The sequence below is a fragment of the Mauremys mutica genome, chromosome 11, assembly GCF_020497125.1.
Source record: "Mauremys mutica isolate MM-2020 ecotype Southern chromosome 11, ASM2049712v1, whole genome shotgun sequence".
Taxonomy (NCBI): Eukaryota; Metazoa; Chordata; order Testudines; family Geoemydidae; genus Mauremys; species Mauremys mutica.
Window position 1 is genome coordinate 20068770 of NC_059082.1, and position 19631 is coordinate 20088400.

The following is a 19631-nucleotide window of genomic DNA, read 5'->3' on the forward strand; positions in this document are numbered from 1 at the left end:
GCAGTCATCAGATTCTAATTAACCTGTTATGCAGACTGGATATCTTTTCAGAAGCTGAACCTGGAGCATGAAAGCAATCATCAGAGAAAATTTGAGTCCAAATGAATGTTTATAAGTGCCTCATTAAGGTAATACTTTTCATGACTTGTTACCTTTGTGTTTACTTGTGTCTTTTTTCATTATAAACCTCATTTTCTAGCAGCAGTTTTTGCAATAATATAGTTTAAAAGCACTCTGCTTCCAGAGTCACTTTAGTAAATGTGTAGATTTCGCTATACATAGAGCAAGACCAAAGTAAGGGAACCAAAGATGACTGCCCCATTACATACATTTGATCTGTATTCTTCTGTAGTAGCAAGAACTCCGCTACTGCACCACCACCCTCATCTAAACTTACCTTTTAAAAATAAGTTTGTCATTACAAAAGGAGTGCAAAATCCCTTGCACAACGCCGTCTTTTCACTTGAGCAGTTACATATGTATATTTCTGTTTCACAGGATACTGTTGGGTGCGGGAGGGAATCTGAATGAACAGCTTTGAAGAAATTACTTTCCTTTTTATCCCCAGAATGGGTTCAGTATGAGTGGCATCAATGCCAGCTTTCTCCTCACTGCCTCATGAGTGTGCTGAAAACCAAACTAGCGTTTCTAGAAGTGTAAATGTTTTTCAGCCTCCATGCTATTCATTCCTTGGAAGGACTCTCTTCTGAAAGTGCCAACAAGGTAAAAATTAGTGACTTGATCCTTATTGTAAATAAACAACTCTTTTCACACAGGCCACTGAATGGTAGTGATAAGTTTTGAGTCACTACCAACCTAGGCCAGAATCAGACCGATGATCTACAATAATGTGCAGTGCTCTGTATCCCATTGCCCAGCCAGCCAGTCATCATATTTCAATGTATATCTGTATTTTACTTGTCCATTGGGACTTCACACCCTTCCTGTAAATCCAGCCTACCTTGACAGTACATCCTTCTTTTTTTGGTTGGTACCCTCTTGGGAGTCCAGGTTAAGAGATCTGAATTGCAAGGTGCAAGGGATTTATTAAATATCAAAATGACCTGGAAGAAAACATAAAATCACCACTGATAAAGTTTGCAGATGACACAAATTTGGGGGGGAGTTGGTGGTAAATAATGACAAGGACCAAGTGACTGATTCGGAGCAATTGGATCACTTGGTAAACTGGGTGCAAGCAAACAATGCATGTTTTAATATGGCTAAATGTACATATAAACATTTAGGAACAAATAATGTAGGCCATACTTACAGGGGGACTCTATCCGGGGAAGCAGGCAGTGGCTCTGAAAAAGATTTGAGGGTTGTGGTGGATAATCTTCTGAACATGAGCTCCCAATGTGATGCTAGCCAAAAGAGCTAATGCGATCCTGGAGCAGAGAGGTTATTTTACCTCTATTTTTGGCACTGGTGTGACTGCCACTGGAATACTGTTCCTAGTTCCAGTGCCGACAATTGAAAAGGGTGTTGATAAATTGGAGGGGATTCAGGGAAGAGCCACAAAAATAATTGAGCTCTGTTAGCTTATCCAAGAGAAGGTTAAGGCATGTTTTGATTACTGTCTACAAGTATTTACAAGGGGAACAAATATTTAATAATGGACTCTTCTTTCTAGCAGAGAAAAATGTAACACAATCCAATGGCTAGAAGTTGAAGCTAGACAAATTCAGTCTGGAAATAATGCCTACATTCTTAATGGTGAAAGTAACCATTACAAGCATTGTGGTAGATTCTCCATCACTAACAAATGTTATCGATTGGACGTTTGTCCAAAAGAGATGCTCCAGGAATTATTTTTGGGGAGTTGTAAGGAGGCCAGACTAGATTATCACAATTGTCCCTTCTGGCCTTGGAATCTATGGTTCTATGAATCTATGAAAAATGTTTACCTTTTGGAAATGGTCTCCTCTGCATCCTTGTCGGTCCAGTTAGTGTTATCTGATTAGTTATGCTGGAACGGTGAAAATGAAATGAGTGGGGGTACAAATATAAAGTTAATTGATCCCCTCAATAAAATTCTACCAAAATTAAATGAATGGAATGCTGTTTCTATTGAGTAAACAAAAAAATACTGCATTTGTTTGGATGGCTTAAAGTAAAATGGTCCCACATACTTAAAAGGAGAAAGTGTGTTGAATAAAATATAAAGAACTGCTGTAAAAAGAGATTTCAGCTCCTTATAGTCATTTCAAGTGATGTCCATCATGTTTTTTACTACATTAGATTAGAGTTGTAAGCACAGTATGTAAGAGATGCAGTATGTAACCATACAAAGTTTTTTGCATTGTTCTAATAATGCACTCATGGCACCAGATGTAGCATGCATTTACCTAATGCATACTTTCGGCAGGGTGGCATACATGAGGGTGGTTAGCTACTTGCTGTAAGGTTGTACCTTGTCCAAAATCAAACAGGTCAGTACTGTAATTAAGCTATCCTATATATCAAAACTTCTGTAATTACAAAGCACAACTGAAAGCAAAGCCTTTGGAAGACCAGTTTTGTAATGTAGGACCATTCAGAATGGAATAGCTGGTTGAAACTGACAACCTGGAATGTTTTCAGGTTTGAAAAACTAACATGTCTGTCAAAATACTTATTAGCAAGGAGATGAATATGTTCATATTTATTGTCTTCACACTCGGGCCTTGTCTACACTACAGGGGAAATTCGATCTAAGCTACGCAATTTGAGTTACATAAATAGCGTAACTCATATCGACATAGTTTAGATCTACTTACTGTGGGGTCCACGCTACATGATGTTGACAGAAGACGCTCTCCCGTCGACTCCCCTTACTCTTCTTGATTTGGTGGAGTCGAGGGGAGAGCAATCTGCGGTTGATTTAGCAGATCTTCACTAGATCCATTAAATCAACTGCTGATGCATCGATTGCTGCTTGCCAATTCCCCGGTAAGTGTAGACAAGCCCTAAGATGCTTGTGTGCTTTCAGTTGTGTTTTGTAAGTTCAGAAGTTTTGATATTTAGGATAGTTTAATTATAGTACTGACCTGTTTGATTATGGACAATGAAATGAACCCCAAAAAGCATAAATAGAGGCTCCAGTGGGTTAGAGAGCAGGAGTGAGATTAGGTTTTGTTTTGCAAGGTGATTTAAAAATATTGAAGTAATTAAAGTAACTACAGGAGCATGAATGAAAACTATAGACCTTACCAACCACAGACATGGCTACAAAAGTGCTTTGCAGCCAGAGCTATTAAAATTAAAGGGGAGACTGACTTCTGTTACTCTTTTAGGCCCTGATCTAAAGTTCACTGAAGTCAATGAAAGTCTCTGTTCCCTACTGCTGGCGCTAGATTAGGCCTATCGGCTGCAAGTTGTTAGCATCCACACTTCCTATCAAAAGGGTATAATTCCATTTTTAGAACATCAGTGGGAGCTGTGCATAATATTATAAACATAAGTAGCTACTTGAGAAGTGAGCTCCTAGAGGATTCTTACTCCTCTTAGAATGCAGCAGAACGTGTGCAGATCTTCTCTCTCATTTTAGTGATTTTCCATAGGCAGTTTGATTGATGGGTTAGCTGTATGGTTCTCTGTACCACGCATTATCATAGCATAAGATTATTTACATTTTATAATGATCTGATCTCCTTGTCTCTGTATTTCCCACAGCATTCTATCTTCTTTGTACCTATCTTTTAGTGTGTAAACTCCCAAGAGCAGCAATTCTAGTTCTGCACCAAACCTCACATCCAGGGCTGAAGTACATAGTGTAAAGCAGGCAACCAGAAATGCAAAGCACTAAAAATTAATCACACAGGCACCAGACTTCTCCGTTTTACAAAGAAAGATTGCTTAAAAATCAGACGAGACTTACTTTGTTGCGTGTGGGCCGAAAAGAATATTTCTATCAAGGCCAAGATTGTGCCACTACCAAGTCTGGAAGAATGTGATATTGACTTTCCACAAAGGAAAAGCTTCTAGTTGTTGGCTTCACTGTTCTATTTATTAATTTTTTAAATCTTACTATCTGCTGCAGTTTTGATCTCCTGGTTTGCCTTGTACTTCTGCAGTTGGACTTCTCTATCTTCTAGCCAATACTGAATGCATTATTCGGCAACCTCCAAGGTAAAGTCAACATCTCTGCTGTTTCCCTTATAAGGGAAACATAAATACCATTATGCTTTTAAGCCACTAAATCAGACTTAAACTGCTGCACCTCTAGGACACATGATTTCAGACAGACGCTGAGGAATCCACCTCTTTCAGTTTTGTTTTCTCCTAGTCAGGGGTCCTGGAATAACTTTTTATAGTGGGGGTGCTGCTGCATGTATTTGGGGTTTGTTATTACTACTTCAAGCCCTGGGGTGGAGCAGCACCACTGTCTCCCCTCCCTCCCCCCGAAGGTTTTATAAATTGCTTTGCTGATACAACCCAGCAAGAAAGTGATTTGGACGCTTCTGAGCCCAAGTACCCTCCTGGGACCAGGCCCCGTGACCTGTTGGTACATTAACATCAGGCTGGGGCTTGGCTAAACAGGCAAGTCCTCTCCTCCTCACGCAGTTGTACTCAGGCCCGGTTAGGTACTGCAAGAACCTGATGCTTTCTGCAGGGCGTGGGGTCACCTAAGGCACCTAACCCTGCAGGCCGGGGGAAAAGCAGCTGGCTCCTGCTGGCTTTTGGTCCTCTCCTTCCAGCGCGGAGGGAGGGAGGGTGGAGCCAGGAGCTGCGGCTGGCCTCAGCCCCCAGGGCATCCCCACCTTCCCTGCGGCTCCCTGGCTGCCCGCGGGCGTTCTTGGCGCAGGTGCCGCCCGCCCGCCCGGGAGAGGTTCAGCTGCCGTCCAGGCTCCCGAGCCTGGCACCCCCGCGCGCGCCAGGAGCCCGAGCAGCCCCGCGGCCGGTCTCAGGAGCCGGGGTGGGGAGTGGGGAGGGGAGGCCGGCTGACCTGCCTCTCGCGAGACACAGCTGCGCGGACGGTACTTGAAGAGGAGGGGAGAGGGAGAAGGGAAGGAGGGGGCCGCCGGAGCAGCGGTGGGTGCAGCGGCCGCGGCTGGAACAGCAGCGGGAACAGCGGCGGCAGCAGCCTCCGCAGCAGCGGCGGCTCCAGTGGGTGAAGGCAGCGGGTTTCCCCCCCCCCTCGGGTTGTGTTGCGGCTGGGCACGGGTGTCAGCGCCCGCCCCGTGCATGGCTCGCCCGGGCTGCCCCTAGCCTGACACCTCTCTCCTGCCGCCTTAGCCTCCCGCTTGTTGTGGTGCTGCTTTGCAAAGCCTGGCCAGGTTCATGCTTTGGAGACAGTCCCAGCCCCAGAGCAGCCTCAGCAGCTGCAGCCGCCGCTCGGTGCGCTGGGCGGGCTGGGCAGCCCTTGCTGATGCTGTCGGAGGGAAGGTACGGGAACGGGAGCGATGGGGAGCCCCGGCAGCCGCAGGCGGAGCAGCCAGCCGGGAGCGAGGGGGGGGGGCTGCAGCCTGGGCGCCTGGGGCAGAGACAGGCTGCGCAGTGGCCGGGCTCCGGGCAGGGGCGAGCGGAGGAGCTGCGCGCTGCGGTGGCTCGCTCTGGCAGCTGGGGATGGGGGTGGTGCGGGGAATGGCTGAGGGCTCGCTCCGTGTCACTGAAAACCCTTCTCCTCCCCTCCCCTCTTGCAGCTGATCGGGAGTCGGTCGGCTGGGACCTGCGGATTTAGGCGGCTGGGGAGGAAGGAGACGCCGCTTGCAGCGCTCCGAGCCCAGGCGAGCCGGAGAAGGGAGGCGGCGCGATGTGGCTGGGGAGGCTGCTGAAGTTCGCCCTGGGATTTACAGTGATTTTATCTTCCTATACGAGCGAAGGTGCCGAAGGGAATTTGGAGGCTGATAACGCGAAGGAAACCAGAGCCAGCAGAGCCAAGAGGAGAGGACAAGGCGGAGGCGGAGGAGGGCACGATGCGCTCAAAGGGTAATTGGAGGCGGGGGGGGGGGGAACCACGGGGCGTTTGGGAATAACAGAACCTGGCGCACCTTAAGGCTGCAAGGGCAATTGCTGTGAAGTGGCGCCATCCTTGGGACACGTTAGTATTTTCGCACCGTCTAGTTCGCCCAATGGGCTTCAGCGAAAGGGAGGTCAGAGAGCTTGGGACAAATTGGATGGTTACAGTAGAAGAAAAGCCACTGTTATTACCCAGCCTGGTGAGATGGTACTTTCCTCGGAGCCCCTGAAGTTGTAAGGAGGCAAGATCTGGCTGTCTCTGTTCTCTTATGTTTAGTGAGAGTTATACTTCCCCCAAATCAAGCTCCGAGTGTGGGGTAGTGGGAACGATTGATCTGCAGCGTCCTGCCCTCCCCTGTTAAATACAGTAAAAGGGTGTGATCATACTGACAAACGCAAGGAAAGTCCAAGCTGAGGCTGAGATTCTTGCTGCTCTGTCCTTAGCTGGTCATAGATATACCATGTGCATTACACACTGAGCACAACAGGCCTGGTAAGGATAAGTTTTTGGCCTGATCCTGCATTCCCTGTGCACCCAAAACTTCCAGGAACTTTAATGGGAGATTTGGATGAACCAGGATTGTACAGTCCAGGCTTTGCTTTTTTGATAACTGTTACTTTTAACTCAAATTAAAGATTATTACAGGAGTAGGCAACCTATGGCATGAAGGCGGCACACAAGCTGATTTTCAGTGGCGCTCACACTGCCTGGGTCCTGGCCACCGGTCCAGAGGGCTCTGCATTTTAATTTAATTTTAAATGAAGTTTCTTAAACATTTAAAAAACCTTATTTACTTTACATACAACAATAGTTTAGTTATATATTATAGACTTATAGAAAGAGACCTTCTAAAAAGGTTAAAATGTATTACTGACATACGAAACCTTAAACTAGAGTGAATAGATGAAGACTCGGCACACCACTTCTGAAAGGTTGCCGACCCCTGGATTATTATTTTTTAATGTTTTGTTGCTTGTTAAATTAACTTCCAGAAAAGAAAAGAAAAAAAACCCAGTCCTACTCCACCCCCTCGCCCCCTTTTTAAAAATAATCAGGGCCAGTCTTTCATTCCTTGTTCACACAGGACTCCCATTGTTTGCCTAAAACAGAATGCCCATAACTCCAACCCTTTCAGATCAATTATGGTTTGTCATGCCTATTTAGACCATTTTGTAATATGTATCATTGCTCATTTGGTACCATTATTGTCTGATGTATAAAATATGTACCATCCTCACAATGCCACTCTTCTGGAGCTATTAATATCTAGTACAGTATTAGTAGCAACATTGGCATGTGCCTCATGTACTCTTAAGTGTAATAAAATCATGGTGAAATGTCATGGTGTAGGCTTAGTAGTTTATTTTCAGTATTAAAGATTTCAGCCTGTAAAACAAAATGTCTTTAAAGATGCTGGAACAACACATTTAAAAACTTAATTGTTTTGTTAAATGGGAAACCTCAAAATAAGACCTCATCACTGTATGGGTGTGTAATGTGGATTCCTGCCCCATCACCAGGGCAAAATACTCAACTGTTGAAAGAAGAGTTTATATGAATGTTCTGATACAAGCCTAGCTATATTGATATTAGCAGGCACCACAAATGAGCTGAATTCTGCGGTCTTTAATCTGGAAAATATTTCTCTTGAAATCAATGGGAGTTTTGCATGAGAGAGAAGTGCAAGATTGGTCCTTATATTTTTCCTTATTTCATTATTTGCCTAATAAGGAAACATTACAGTTTTATTCTTAGAAGGTTAGATACATGGAATTCATTCTTTTGCCAAATTATGCATATAATGATCATGACGTATATCTATATGTAAGTGTGCAATGTGGTAATTTTATAGTTCCTTGAGCGAGGAGGTGGCTCAGGTTACTTTATCCTTTCTGGGCGTCATCTTGCAAAAAAACATACTCAAGTGATCAGTGTTTACTCATCCAAATAGTCTCAACAGCCTGGGTTTGCATGGTCAGGCCCTTTACTTCCAGGTGTCTTGTCACCAGAGAGATAGCCGGGCAGTGCACATTCTGGCACTTCTTACTTGGGCAAAACTGCTGTTGATGGCAAGGACTGCAAGCAAAGATTGCAAAGATAATTGTAAATAATAAAAGCTCTCAAAGGGTTAGAGAATTACTTTTCAGACAGATATTTACGATGCATACTGTAACTTTCAACCATTTTTCCTCCTTTGCATAATTTGGGTTCTGAGTTAAAGAATCAAGTTTAAAAAACACTATTACTTAATCATGGGACCAAATTCTGCCTTCCAGTACATGTGTTGTCTTCAGTGGGAGTTGCATGTGTGTGCTGGAAGACACAATTGCTTTGTTGAAAATAACCATCACTGTCTTTTTGTGGGTTGTTTAGAAAGTAATAAAAAAAGCAAGAACAAACTGTTGAAATCAACAGCTTTTTCAAAGATCATATTGCAAGTGTTGATTACTGCTGGAAACTGAAGAAATAGCACAACTGTCTAGTCCTGTGATTTGCTTCATGAGATAGACATCTTTTATTTATAAAATATGTTGTCGCAATTGCATAAGAAATATTTGTGAGTGAGTTAATGTATTTTAGACAACACGAGAGTTTAGAGTTAACAACAATGTTAGTTTTAGACATTCCATTTGACCATGGCTTGTTTAATTATTTGGAATATTACAATTCTGATTTAGTGCCCTGGAAAGCAGATACTTAACAAGCTTATAGCATTTTGCCAAAGGGTCTGATCCAGTAAAACACAAAACAAATCATTAGTTCAGTCAGTCATTAGTCTCTTTTTTGCACCTCATACAACAGTAAAAAGTGACCAAATTGTTTAAGCTTCGGAAATCTTTTCTTCTGTTAGCCATATAAACATCCTTATCATTGTTATGGGAAGTCCTGTTGGACATTTCCAATTTGGAACTCACAAGAACTTTCTTTGGTGTGGCAGTCTAATGTACCAAAAGAGCTGTCATTTTAACAGGCTGGGTTGGGGTTAATTCTGTGAAATCCGTATGGAAAATAGACACCGAGTATATAGGAATTGCAGATACATTAGACAGAGAATCAGTGGTTGTTAAATAGACTTAAAACATTATTAGAAAATTCACTTGACTAGGAGAAGACACATTCACATTATTTTTCTCATTTGTCCATCAGTACAAATATCTTTGGAGCTCTGAGAATTATAATATAAATCATAATGGTAGACTTTGTTTTCATGTTATGGTAGTTCAGATAGTTTTTTTGGGGGGGCACGTAAGTCCGAATCTGGTTTTACAGTATTTTCTGCTATTGATGGTCAGTGCATGGATATGGGTGCCTCTTCAAAGATTTTCAGAGAAGAAATTGTAGTAGACTTTCGTTAGTGTTTGTTTGGTTAAAGGAACACTGAAAAGCATGTAGCTTTTAAAAATATTAAGATTCTATGGGCATATGTTGATTTTATATGTAAAAGAATACAGTTGGGGTTTACTGTTAATTTGTATCTGATTTCATACTAATTCTGTATTTTATTGCAAGTTTAAAGTTGGTTATTTTTTGCCTCACTATCATTGCTTTATCAGTTATGCCGATGAGATGGCTGAAAACTAGAAGAGGACTTTAACTGGAGCAGATACTCCTCTATGTTAGCCTGAGCCTTAAGACTTCAAGCCTACTGCTTGTCCTGTAACTTAGAATTCTGACTCAACCATTATGCCATTGAGCAAATGGCATTTTAGCAAAAGCTGAATCCCTTGTATTTTAAAATCAATTCCTCTAATCTAACATGCATGTTTACATGTTAGTTTCATATTTTTATTAGTTGATCAGAAAAGTGTTATCAAGGTAGTAACTGTTTTTTCAGAAAGTATAATTTGGTTTTTCAGTGTCAGTTTCCACATCCAAATACATATTGCAACATGGTAAATAGACATATCTCTGGAATCCATTATGGTTTACCCTATAGCATGTTTAAAATAATAAACACCTTATGTGTATATAGATAGATCTTTCATCCAGAAGAGTCCCAAGAGCTTTAAAGACTGTTAGTATATTATATTGTAAGGGTCTTATCCTGTAACCCTTGAACTCCTAAAACTCTCACTGTTGTCACTTGGAGTTTTGCCCAAGTAAGGACTGCAGGACTGGGCCTCCAATGGGAAACTTCCTAAATAATAGACACTTGAAGAACATGATGTGTAAACTTAACCCTTGAATATAAAGTAAAAGTCAGTTGTTTCTTATGATCTGGTCCCTTTTGGACTAAATGGCAGAGAGGTATTTTGTTTTATTATGGTTATCTACATTGATTAGAATTTCTTCCCAAAATTGGGAAAGACCTTGTAACTTTAAAAAAAGTGAAACAATTACTAAATAAGACAAGTGGTTATTTGCTTCCTCTCAAAGTGTAATGGTGGAAAAGGGTAATACCTACCTTAACAATCAGTTGAAACTGAAATTTTAAAATGAATAAGGTTTCTTTGAGGTAGCTGAACCGTGAGATAAAAGATTATTCTAAATAAGACTATAATTAAATAAATTGATACTAGAACTGGAAATGATAGCGAATATTACAGAACAGAATAGTTGGCACTGATCTGATTCATGAAACTCTGAGTGAAACAAATTAAGCTCTCCTACAGCAGATTATTATCCTTTTGGGATTAAATGTTGCTTTCCCTAGTCCCGAAAGCAAGATGCACTGGTTTTATAGGGGCTAAATAAACTTGAATAAACCAGGCAGGATTTGGTCTTTCATTTGCATCACTGCTCACTGAAATAAAATAAGTCTTTTAAATCTATAACATAATTCCAGTTTTCTAATATATAATTAAGGCTTCTGGTTTTCATTTAAAACCAATACTTGCCACTAAAAACCTGCTGAAGAAAAGCAGACTTACCGTACTGGTAAATATTGGTTTATACTGAAAACCTCAAACATTTTTCTTACCACTTCTGGCCTACACACCTCTGGCTGTCCACTTATGCCACACCCAGTCAGTGTCAGACTCTGGACCTGAGTGAAACTGAAAGCTGAAAACTTCAAATTGGGAACAAAGTGAAAAGAATGTAAATGCAGGGCAAATTGGGTCTTTTGGCTTTAGAGATGTTTGCCAGGACATATCTCACATAAATTGCAGCATTAAGAGGGAACACCATCAACTTGAAATCTGGCCAATTAAAAAAATTAACAAACTGCTGCTATTTTTATATATATACACAACGTGATAGCAACCAGTCTGAGTTTGATGGCTTACAAACACAGAGGAAGGCATAGTTCAAGTCCCAAAGATCTTACAATTTAAAGCCAGTTACTAGCAGATCTTGAAGCAGAATTAAGGCCTTTGACAGTTAAAAGTAGGGTGGGGTACTACACTTGTCCCTGAGTCTACTTGCCATTGATGGTGGTTGTTACAATTACATTTTCCTGTACATGAACTGAGGTCTAATTCAGCTCAGAATGAAACAAGTGAGGAGATTTTGGCTTAGTCCCTAATGCACATGTGAACATAAGAATGGTCATACTGGGTCAGACCAAAGGTCCATCTAGCCCAGTATCTGTCTACCGACAGTGGCCAATGCAAGGTGCCCCAGAGGGAGTGAACCTAACAGGCAATGATCAAGTGATCTCTCTCCTGCCATCCATCTCCACCCTCTGACAGAGGCGAGGGACACCATTCCTTATCCATCCTGGCTAATAGCCATTAATGGACTTAACCTTCATGAATTTATCTAGTTCTCTTTTAAACCATGTTATAGTCCTAGCCTTCACAACCTCCTCAGGCAAGGAGTTCCACAGGTTGACTGTGCGCTGTGTGAAGAAGAACTTCCTTTTATTTGTTTTAAACCTGCTGCCCATTAATTTCATTTGGTGGCTCCTAGTTCTTATATTATGGGACAAAGTAAATAACTTTTCCTTATTCACTTCCTCCATGCCACTCATGATTTTATATACCTCTATCATATTCCCCTCTTAGTCTCCTCTTTTCCAAGCTGAAAAGTCCTAGCCTCTTTAATCTCTCCTCATATGGGACCCGTTCCAAACCCCTAATCATTTTAGTTGCCCTTCTCTGAACCTTTTCTAATGCCAGTATATCTTTTTTGAGATGAGGAGACCACATCTGTACGCAGTATTCAGGATGTGGATGTACCATGGATTTATATAAGGGCAATAAGATATTCTCCGTCTTCTTCTCTATCCCTTTTTTAATGATTGATTTCAAACATCCTGTTTGCTTTTTTGACTGCTGCTGCACACTGAGTGGTCGTCTTCAGAGAACTATCCACGATGATTCCAAGATATATTTCCTGACTCGTTGGAGCTAAATTAGCCCCCATCATATTGTATGTATAGTTGGGGTTATTTTTTCCAGTGTGCATTACTTTACATTTATCCACATTACATTTCATTTGTCATTTGGTTGCCCTATCACTTAGTTTTGTGAGATCTTTTTGAAGTTCTTCAGTCTGCTTTGGACTTAACTATCTTGAGCAGTTTAGTATCATTTGCAAAGTTTGCCACCTCACTGTTTACCCCTTTCTCCAGATCATTTATGAATAAGTTGAATAGGATTGGTCCTAGGACTGACCCTTGAGGAACACGACTAGTTACCCTCTCCAATCTGAAAATATACCATTTATTCCTACCCTTTGTTCCCTGTCTTTTAACCAGTTCTCAATCCATGAAAGGATCTTCCCTCTTATCCCATGACAACTTAATTTATGTAAGAGCCTTTGGTGAGGGACCTTGTCAAAGGCTTTCTGGAAATCTAAGTACACTATGTCCACTGGATCCCCCTTGTCCACATGTTTGTTTGACCCCTTCAAAGAACTCTAATAGATTAGTAAGGCATGATTTCCCTTTACAGAAATCATGTTGACTTTTGCCCAACAATTTATGTTCTTCTATGTGTCTGATAAATTTATTCTTTACTATTGCTTCAACTAATTTTCCCGGTACTGATGTTAGACTTACTGGTTTGTAATTGCCGGGATCGCCTCTAGAGCCCTTTTTAAATATTGGTGTTACATTAGCTATCTTCCAGTCATTGGGTACAGAAGCTGATTTAAAGGACAGGTTGCAAACCATAGTTAATAGTGCCGCAATTTCACATTTGAGTTCTTTCAGAACTCTTGGGTGAATGCCATCTGGTTCTGGTGACTTGTTACTTTTAAGTTTATCAATTCATTCCAAAATCTCCTCTAGTGACACTTCAGTCTGTGACAATTCCTCAGATTTGTCACCTACAAAGAACGGCTCAGGTTTGGGAATCTCCCTAACATCCTCAGCCATGAAGACTGAAGCAAAGAATTCATTTAGTTTCTCCGCAATGACTTTATCGTCTTTAAGTGCTCCTTTTGTATCTTGATCGTCCAGGGGCCCCACTGGTTGTTTAGCAGGCTTCCTGCTTCTGATGTACTTAAAAAACATTTTGTTATTACCTTTTGAGTTTTTGGCTAGCTGATCTTCAAACTCCTTTTTGACTTTTCTTATTACATTTTTACACTTAATTTGGCAGTGTTTATGCTCCTTTCTATTTACCTCACTAGGATTTGACTTTCACTTTTAAAAATATGCCTTTTTATCTCTCACTGCTTCTTTTACATGGTTGTTAAGCCACGGTGGCTCCTTTTTAGTTTTTTTTTACTGTGTTTTTTAATTTGGGGTATACATTTAAGTTGGGGTATACATTTATGTGGGTCCGCTCGTACTTAAAAAACAAAGTATGAGACCATTTGATAACGGTGTGATGCAGGATTGGGAAGCATATACAAAGCCCTGCACGAAAGCATGTGCAAAGTCTACCTTTGCTGTGGCTAGTCCTAACCAGTGCCAGCACTTACTTGAGCACGAAAATTTAAGAAAACAAGAAATCACATTTAATCCTTGATAATACAGATGTCTTCCTCTGTGTGCTGTGTTTAATTTGTCTGTTGGGTTTTTTTATGAAAATATTTATTTTTCAGTGAATTTAGTGAAAGTTGTCTTATAGCCCTGGAATCCTCTATTCACAGCCAGTAGCAGTGCAAGTATCCCCACACCACCTTGCCAATATGTCAGTCTTGTTCTGCAGCTTCTAGGAGTGAGAGAGTAATTCAGTCTCCAGGTCCATGAGGTCCCTGTGCTCTCCATTGATACTTGTAATTATTGTGGTGTGACCATCAGCTCTCTATAAACTGGATTACCCAAGACACCCCAAAGATCCTGCTTTGTGATCTGCATTGGCAGATTCCTGGGCCTGTGTGGATCACAATTTAGGATCGGGGACACATCCAAATAATTTCAGGCAGATCACTGAAAAGCAATCAAGAATCATCATTAAGGGCTGTATTCCAACCAGCAAGTGACCTGGAGGCTCTATGTTCCATTACCAATCTCCTGAGCCACCCTGCTTCCCAGCATGTCTGTCTTATGTCCATCAAACACAGATGCTTTAACTGGATTCTGAGACACAGCACAAATATCTTTTGACATGCTGGTTGTGTATTATTTGATAGTTGAGCCAGAAACCCTCAATTGAAAAAAACCCAAGTTATTCTATAGAGTCTCAGTAATAAATCGTAACTAGAACAGAGAGAGTAAACAGACTATAGTAAAGTGAATACAGCACAGCTGCTCTGCAATACAGGATGAAACATAGCTGTAGCGTAAATATTGTAAAACTGGCTCCGGGCAGTCAGGTGAAGCCTGATCACCAAGTGCCACTTTGCCAGGAAGACACTTTGATGTGCAGATGAGGGTGAGATATTTTTGCCTGCTTAATTGACTGTGCAGGATAGACTGTGGCAGGCTGCCTAGCAGGCTGCAAGGTGGGGGTCACAATTGGCCATTGGACCGGGTATTTGATTGGGCCACTTTCTGCCCAACAGGCTGGGAGTTTCATGATGGCTAGCCCTGTAGCCTGGAAAGTCAAACACAGTAATCTGGCATGGATTAGGAAAGGTCATGTGCAAGGCTGGCTACATGTGACCAGGTGATTGGCAGGTCAGAAGTGGGGTCATGCTATGACCCCTGTTTCCATGTGCCTGTTCCACTGCATCATTTTCCTGTGGGGATGTGTAGGGTGTACATGTAGGGTGTTGGCTTTCCATGGTTTGGTATCCATGTATGTGCTGTGGCTTCTGATTTTGTATTGGTGTCTTTTTTTTATTTCTTGTATTGCCTTGCCCATAGGACTGTAGCCTTTTGATATGTGTCCATCTGCAGACAGTTTATTTGCTGCAGTTTACTATGTTAGGTCAGATGGGCAGTGCTCACCCAAAGACGGGTGAGTGGTAACCAGTGCATAGAAACTGAACGCTTTGTTGGAGTGAGGCTGGAGGAGGAGTAACAGTGGCAGAATAATGTCTGATTGTCGTAACCTGCATGGAAGTTGGAGGGAGGAGCGCAGGTTGCAGGAGGGAAGAGTTTGGACAAGGCACCAGGAAGCCAGTCTGTGTGCATATGGTGGGAATGGTAGCTGCAGTTGCGGCACCTCTATGTTTATAGTTTTTAATAAAGACAGTTTAGTTTTAGAAACATGGAGGCCTCTCATGTTATTACCCACCATGTGGTACATGAAATACTGATGATTCTTGGTTGGGGGTCAGTCTGCACGCGTGCTCGCTAGATTCAGTGTGACCTCATTACCCAGGTTGTCTCATTACCCAGGCAAACTACTCTGCATGGGGCTTAACACACCTACATTGGGTAGTTTGGGCCTGTATTTGGGCTCAAGGACCCTGGCAATTTGATGTAGGCGTAGGTCCTTATAAGTCTCTTTGGAGGAGGTAGGAGGGACATTTGGCTTGGGCTGCCTACCTGCCCTCTTACATTGGCTATTGTTGAATAAAGTTGCAGCCTTTGTTTTCCGCTCAGGTTCATTTGATGTGCTGCCATTCAGCAAAAGTGTTGCTCACTTAGTACAAAGAGTGTCTTGTTTGTTATGACTTTTGTTCCATATTTAACTCTGTATGGACTTTAAAGAAAATTTTCATTGGGGTTATTTTGGACATATCTGTGCATTTAGCTGCACCTGATTACTAGCACATTGACAACATGGGGACCTAACAAAAGCACTGTTGAACTGTTTGCATAACGAAGCAAAAGGGAACTCCTTTTCATAGAAATGTATTGAGCAAAGACACCTGGGCCATGTCCTACCACTATTTGGAAAAACCCTCATAGGTACTAGTGAATTTCTACTCATAGAGGCCCCCAGGAATCATTCTGGGTTGGGAGAATAATTTGTATTCCTCCCACCCCTCCCACACCAAGCTGGAAGTGGGATCTTCTTCCCCTAAACTGGCAGATATTTTAAGATCCATGAGGAACCCTGGACACACACAGGTGGTTGAGACATGTAGATGAGAGCCTCCTGCATAGAACATTTTTTTAATTTGGTTTTTGTTTTTATTTTTTTGCTGCTCCCCATGTCTAAAGTGAACTACAAAGTACCTTTCAATAGCTCTTCCTGAGAGCTCCAGCTCAGGCCAACTACTATACTCCGTAATACCATACGATGTCTTACAGGACATAAAACCTTAGAAGTAATATTCTCTCCTTGTTTGGTGGCTGGAAGTCACTTTGGGCCCATTCCTGGGTCAAACAGATGAGAGATCCGCCTGGATTGGAGAGCGGCTGAGGCTAAACCACTTCTGAGGCGGAAGGAAGCACTCCCAAAATGAGTCCATATACTGTTTATGTAGCCGCACATCCTTCCCCGGGCCACAAACTCATCTCAGACTGTCATATTTCATATGGACTTTTGTTCTTGGAGTGGGGAGGGAGGAGTGTGGAAAGCAGGTTCCTTTGTGGCTGGACAGCAATCCACTAGAGAGAGAGGCTGAATGGGAGCACGTGCCTCAAAGACAATGGCTTGGCTGACAACTCCAAAGCTAAAGATGGTTGATTTCCCTTCTTGTGGCTGTTGAAGGTGGAATGGGCTGAAGTAGAATGTCCACTAGCAGCAGCCCTTTCCCGCTCCTCCACACCAGATGTATTTAATTTACTTTAAAAACACAGGAACAGTATTGCTAACTGCAGGAGTTCAAAAACCACAAGTCCTCTCACCCTTATATTGGCCTGAAAATCACAGGAGGTGAGCGGGTGAGGGAGAAGTTCAGGCAGATTTTCAAAGGCATGAACAGCAATTAGATGCCTAGCTCCTATTGACTTTCAACGGCAGGGAGGTTCCCAAGTGCCAGTTGTGCCTTTGAAAATCTCTCCCAAAATCATGCTGTTTGGCCATCTGTCCGGATTTTGAACTCCCCCTGCCTCTCCACTGCCCCCAACATGTTTTCGACAATGGAGCTTGAAAATTCAACCTTCAGAGCATACAAAGTGCGTGCACAGAAATTCAGGTCCCCTGTTCACCTGCTCCCTAACTTACTTCCATTTCAATGCCTGCCCCTCCTTGGCTGCCTCCCCCAGTGCCCCACTCTCCCAGCCTCACTGGCAACATCCTGCAACTCCAGTCCTCTGCCAGCTTCCAACAGGTGCTACCAGTCTCTAGCCTGCAGGGTTAGGGTGGATTCCCTTGAGCTCTTTCCTCTAATACTCCCCAACACTCACACACACCTTCATGCCCTGTGGGGAGGTGAGACTGCTGCTGCTGTCCTCAGAGAGAAGCTGCTCAGCTGTGTTGTGCTTTGCCTACTCCGCTCAAAGTACACAAGATGTGTGCAAGCAGCCTCTAGCGGCCAAAGCGGGAAACGCCATGCAAATCCCGCAAAAGTCCTGAGCTGCTTTTGTTTCCTTGTGAGACTGTAAGAGACTCCCACAGTTGACCCCAGTCACTGGCAATGAGATTGTGAATGTTGGCAATGGTGCAGAAACCTTAACCTAGTCCCTCCCTCTCTCCCCGGCTGGAACTACCTTGGGGTGACTACAGACATCTGTCTTGGCCCTAAAAGGTGAGGTGAGAGGGAGGATTGGGGTATGCCATCCCTTGAGCATGTCTATAGTTCTTGCTCATGGACTGCATGAGAAACCCTTCATTTCCTTTTATGGACCATGCTTGGTTGGCCCAGCATGCCGTTAGTTTCCATGGCATGCTGGGGCTCATGTGCCTCATACTGCCACATAAATTGGGTCTAGGGCTGGACCCATTGACATTAGCATGTAGAACAATGAGAGAATATGCCTAAGAATTTGCCGTTCTGTGGCTAAGCGTGAGAACAATGCATGGCTGTCAAGTCAGATGAATCTGACCCTGCAAAATGATGACAGGAAGATTCCATGAAGCAGTGTAGCAGAGTCCCCCGATGTCAAATACCATCACCCAACTGCTGTATTTGGCGGGCACGGTATGATAGGAGCTGGGGTTTGCAGGATGTTCAGTGTTGCTGAAGGAAAGATCTTGCAGGTCATTTTGAGTTCCTGACATGCGCATTGGCCTCAGGACTGCAGAGCCAAGGACACCCGTGGAGCTACTAAGTCTGTTCTTTCCTCAGCTGAACTGAGCCAAGATTCTGGGACAGTAGTACTGTCCTGTGCGAGTGAGGAGTAATTATCATGTTAAGCTCACTGCACGGCACAGACACACCACACTCTCACGCTACAGGGAAAGAAAATCAGACAGTCATAAGAGATCCTGTGTATTACACACATACATGTGCATGAAACATGGCACAAGATTTTGGTGACATGGGACAGATGCTTAATATCTTCTTTATGGGATAATAAGGGAATATGCCTGAGCACTCTGGTTGTTGGTACTGAGACCTGAATGCTTTCATGGGTTTCTCTTCTACACTGCTGCTATACGTTTTCAACACACTCTTCTCTCCCCCTCCTCCCAGGATCTTAGGTGGACCAAGGTCTTAGACAGACAAAGCACAATGGTAAAAATGCCTTATTTTGCTTGAGGATGATAACTGTCAAAACTAGTTTTAATAATCAGTGGGATGTGTGAAAATCAGCTGTCATGGAAATGCATGATTTTTTAAAGTTCCAATTCACTGCTTCACAGTTTTGTTGGAGTTGAGGGAGTAGGTTAAGTCTGGACTAAAACTTCAGGGCCAAGTCAACAGTTGGTGGGGCTACCCCAATTTACATTAGCTGATGAATGGGCCCCACCGCAGGAAGCTGGGGAGCTCTGCATGTGGATAGGCGCACACAAGTGTCCGCAAAGCCATTTTACAGTAAAAGGTAATGATATGATTATAGATGGCTTTAAACAGGATAATAAGGCCAACTCTGCATACCTTTAGAATTCTTCAGTGGCATTTACTGGCATACTGGATGTACTTTAACACTGAGCCAAATTTGTAAAGGCCAGGCACTTTTAACTGCATGCGTTAATGTGGACACTTTAGCCAAAGACCTCATTTCCATTCATAATTAAGTACCGTGTTTAAGTGGTCAGTTTTGTTTCTGCTATTACTTTTGGGTGCAGTGTTTGCAGGCACCAACTTTGCTCAAAAAAGGAGGAAACTGGACAGAGGCCCCTTTAAAAATCTGGCCTCTTGTATTAGTTTGATTTTTACCTTTGGCACCAGGAAGCTGCCTTTTTACATGAAGCAGATGCCAACTGTTGGAGCTAAGGAGTTAAGAAAAGACCATTCTTAACATCAATGAACTTTTCCTTGAAAATAAGAGTCCAGGTGCATGTTTTGTGGTAGGGGAGAATGGGGAGCAGAGAGGTTAGAGATTTCACCTTATATCTGATCATTACAACATCCTTCCCCTTGTACAGTTTAACTAACTGCTTTTTTTCCATTTCAGTTCAGTCTT

The 19631-nt window shown here is 42.7% G+C and overlaps 1 protein-coding gene across 1 annotated transcript in view; it reads left to right on the forward strand.

The window, feature by feature from the left end:
- Nucleotides 1–4995: 4995 nt before the first annotated feature.
- Nucleotides 4996–19631, forward strand: part of FBN1 (fibrillin 1) — a 213290-nt gene continuing 198654 nt past the window's right edge. Inside the window, exons 1-2 of the mRNA XM_044979703.1 lie at nt 4996–5091; nt 5628–5913. Of these exons, the coding sequence (XP_044835638.1) occupies nt 5738–5913 (176 nt within the window). The 5' untranslated portion in view covers nt 4996–5091; nt 5628–5737. The remainder of the gene's footprint in view (nt 5092–5627; nt 5914–19631) is intronic.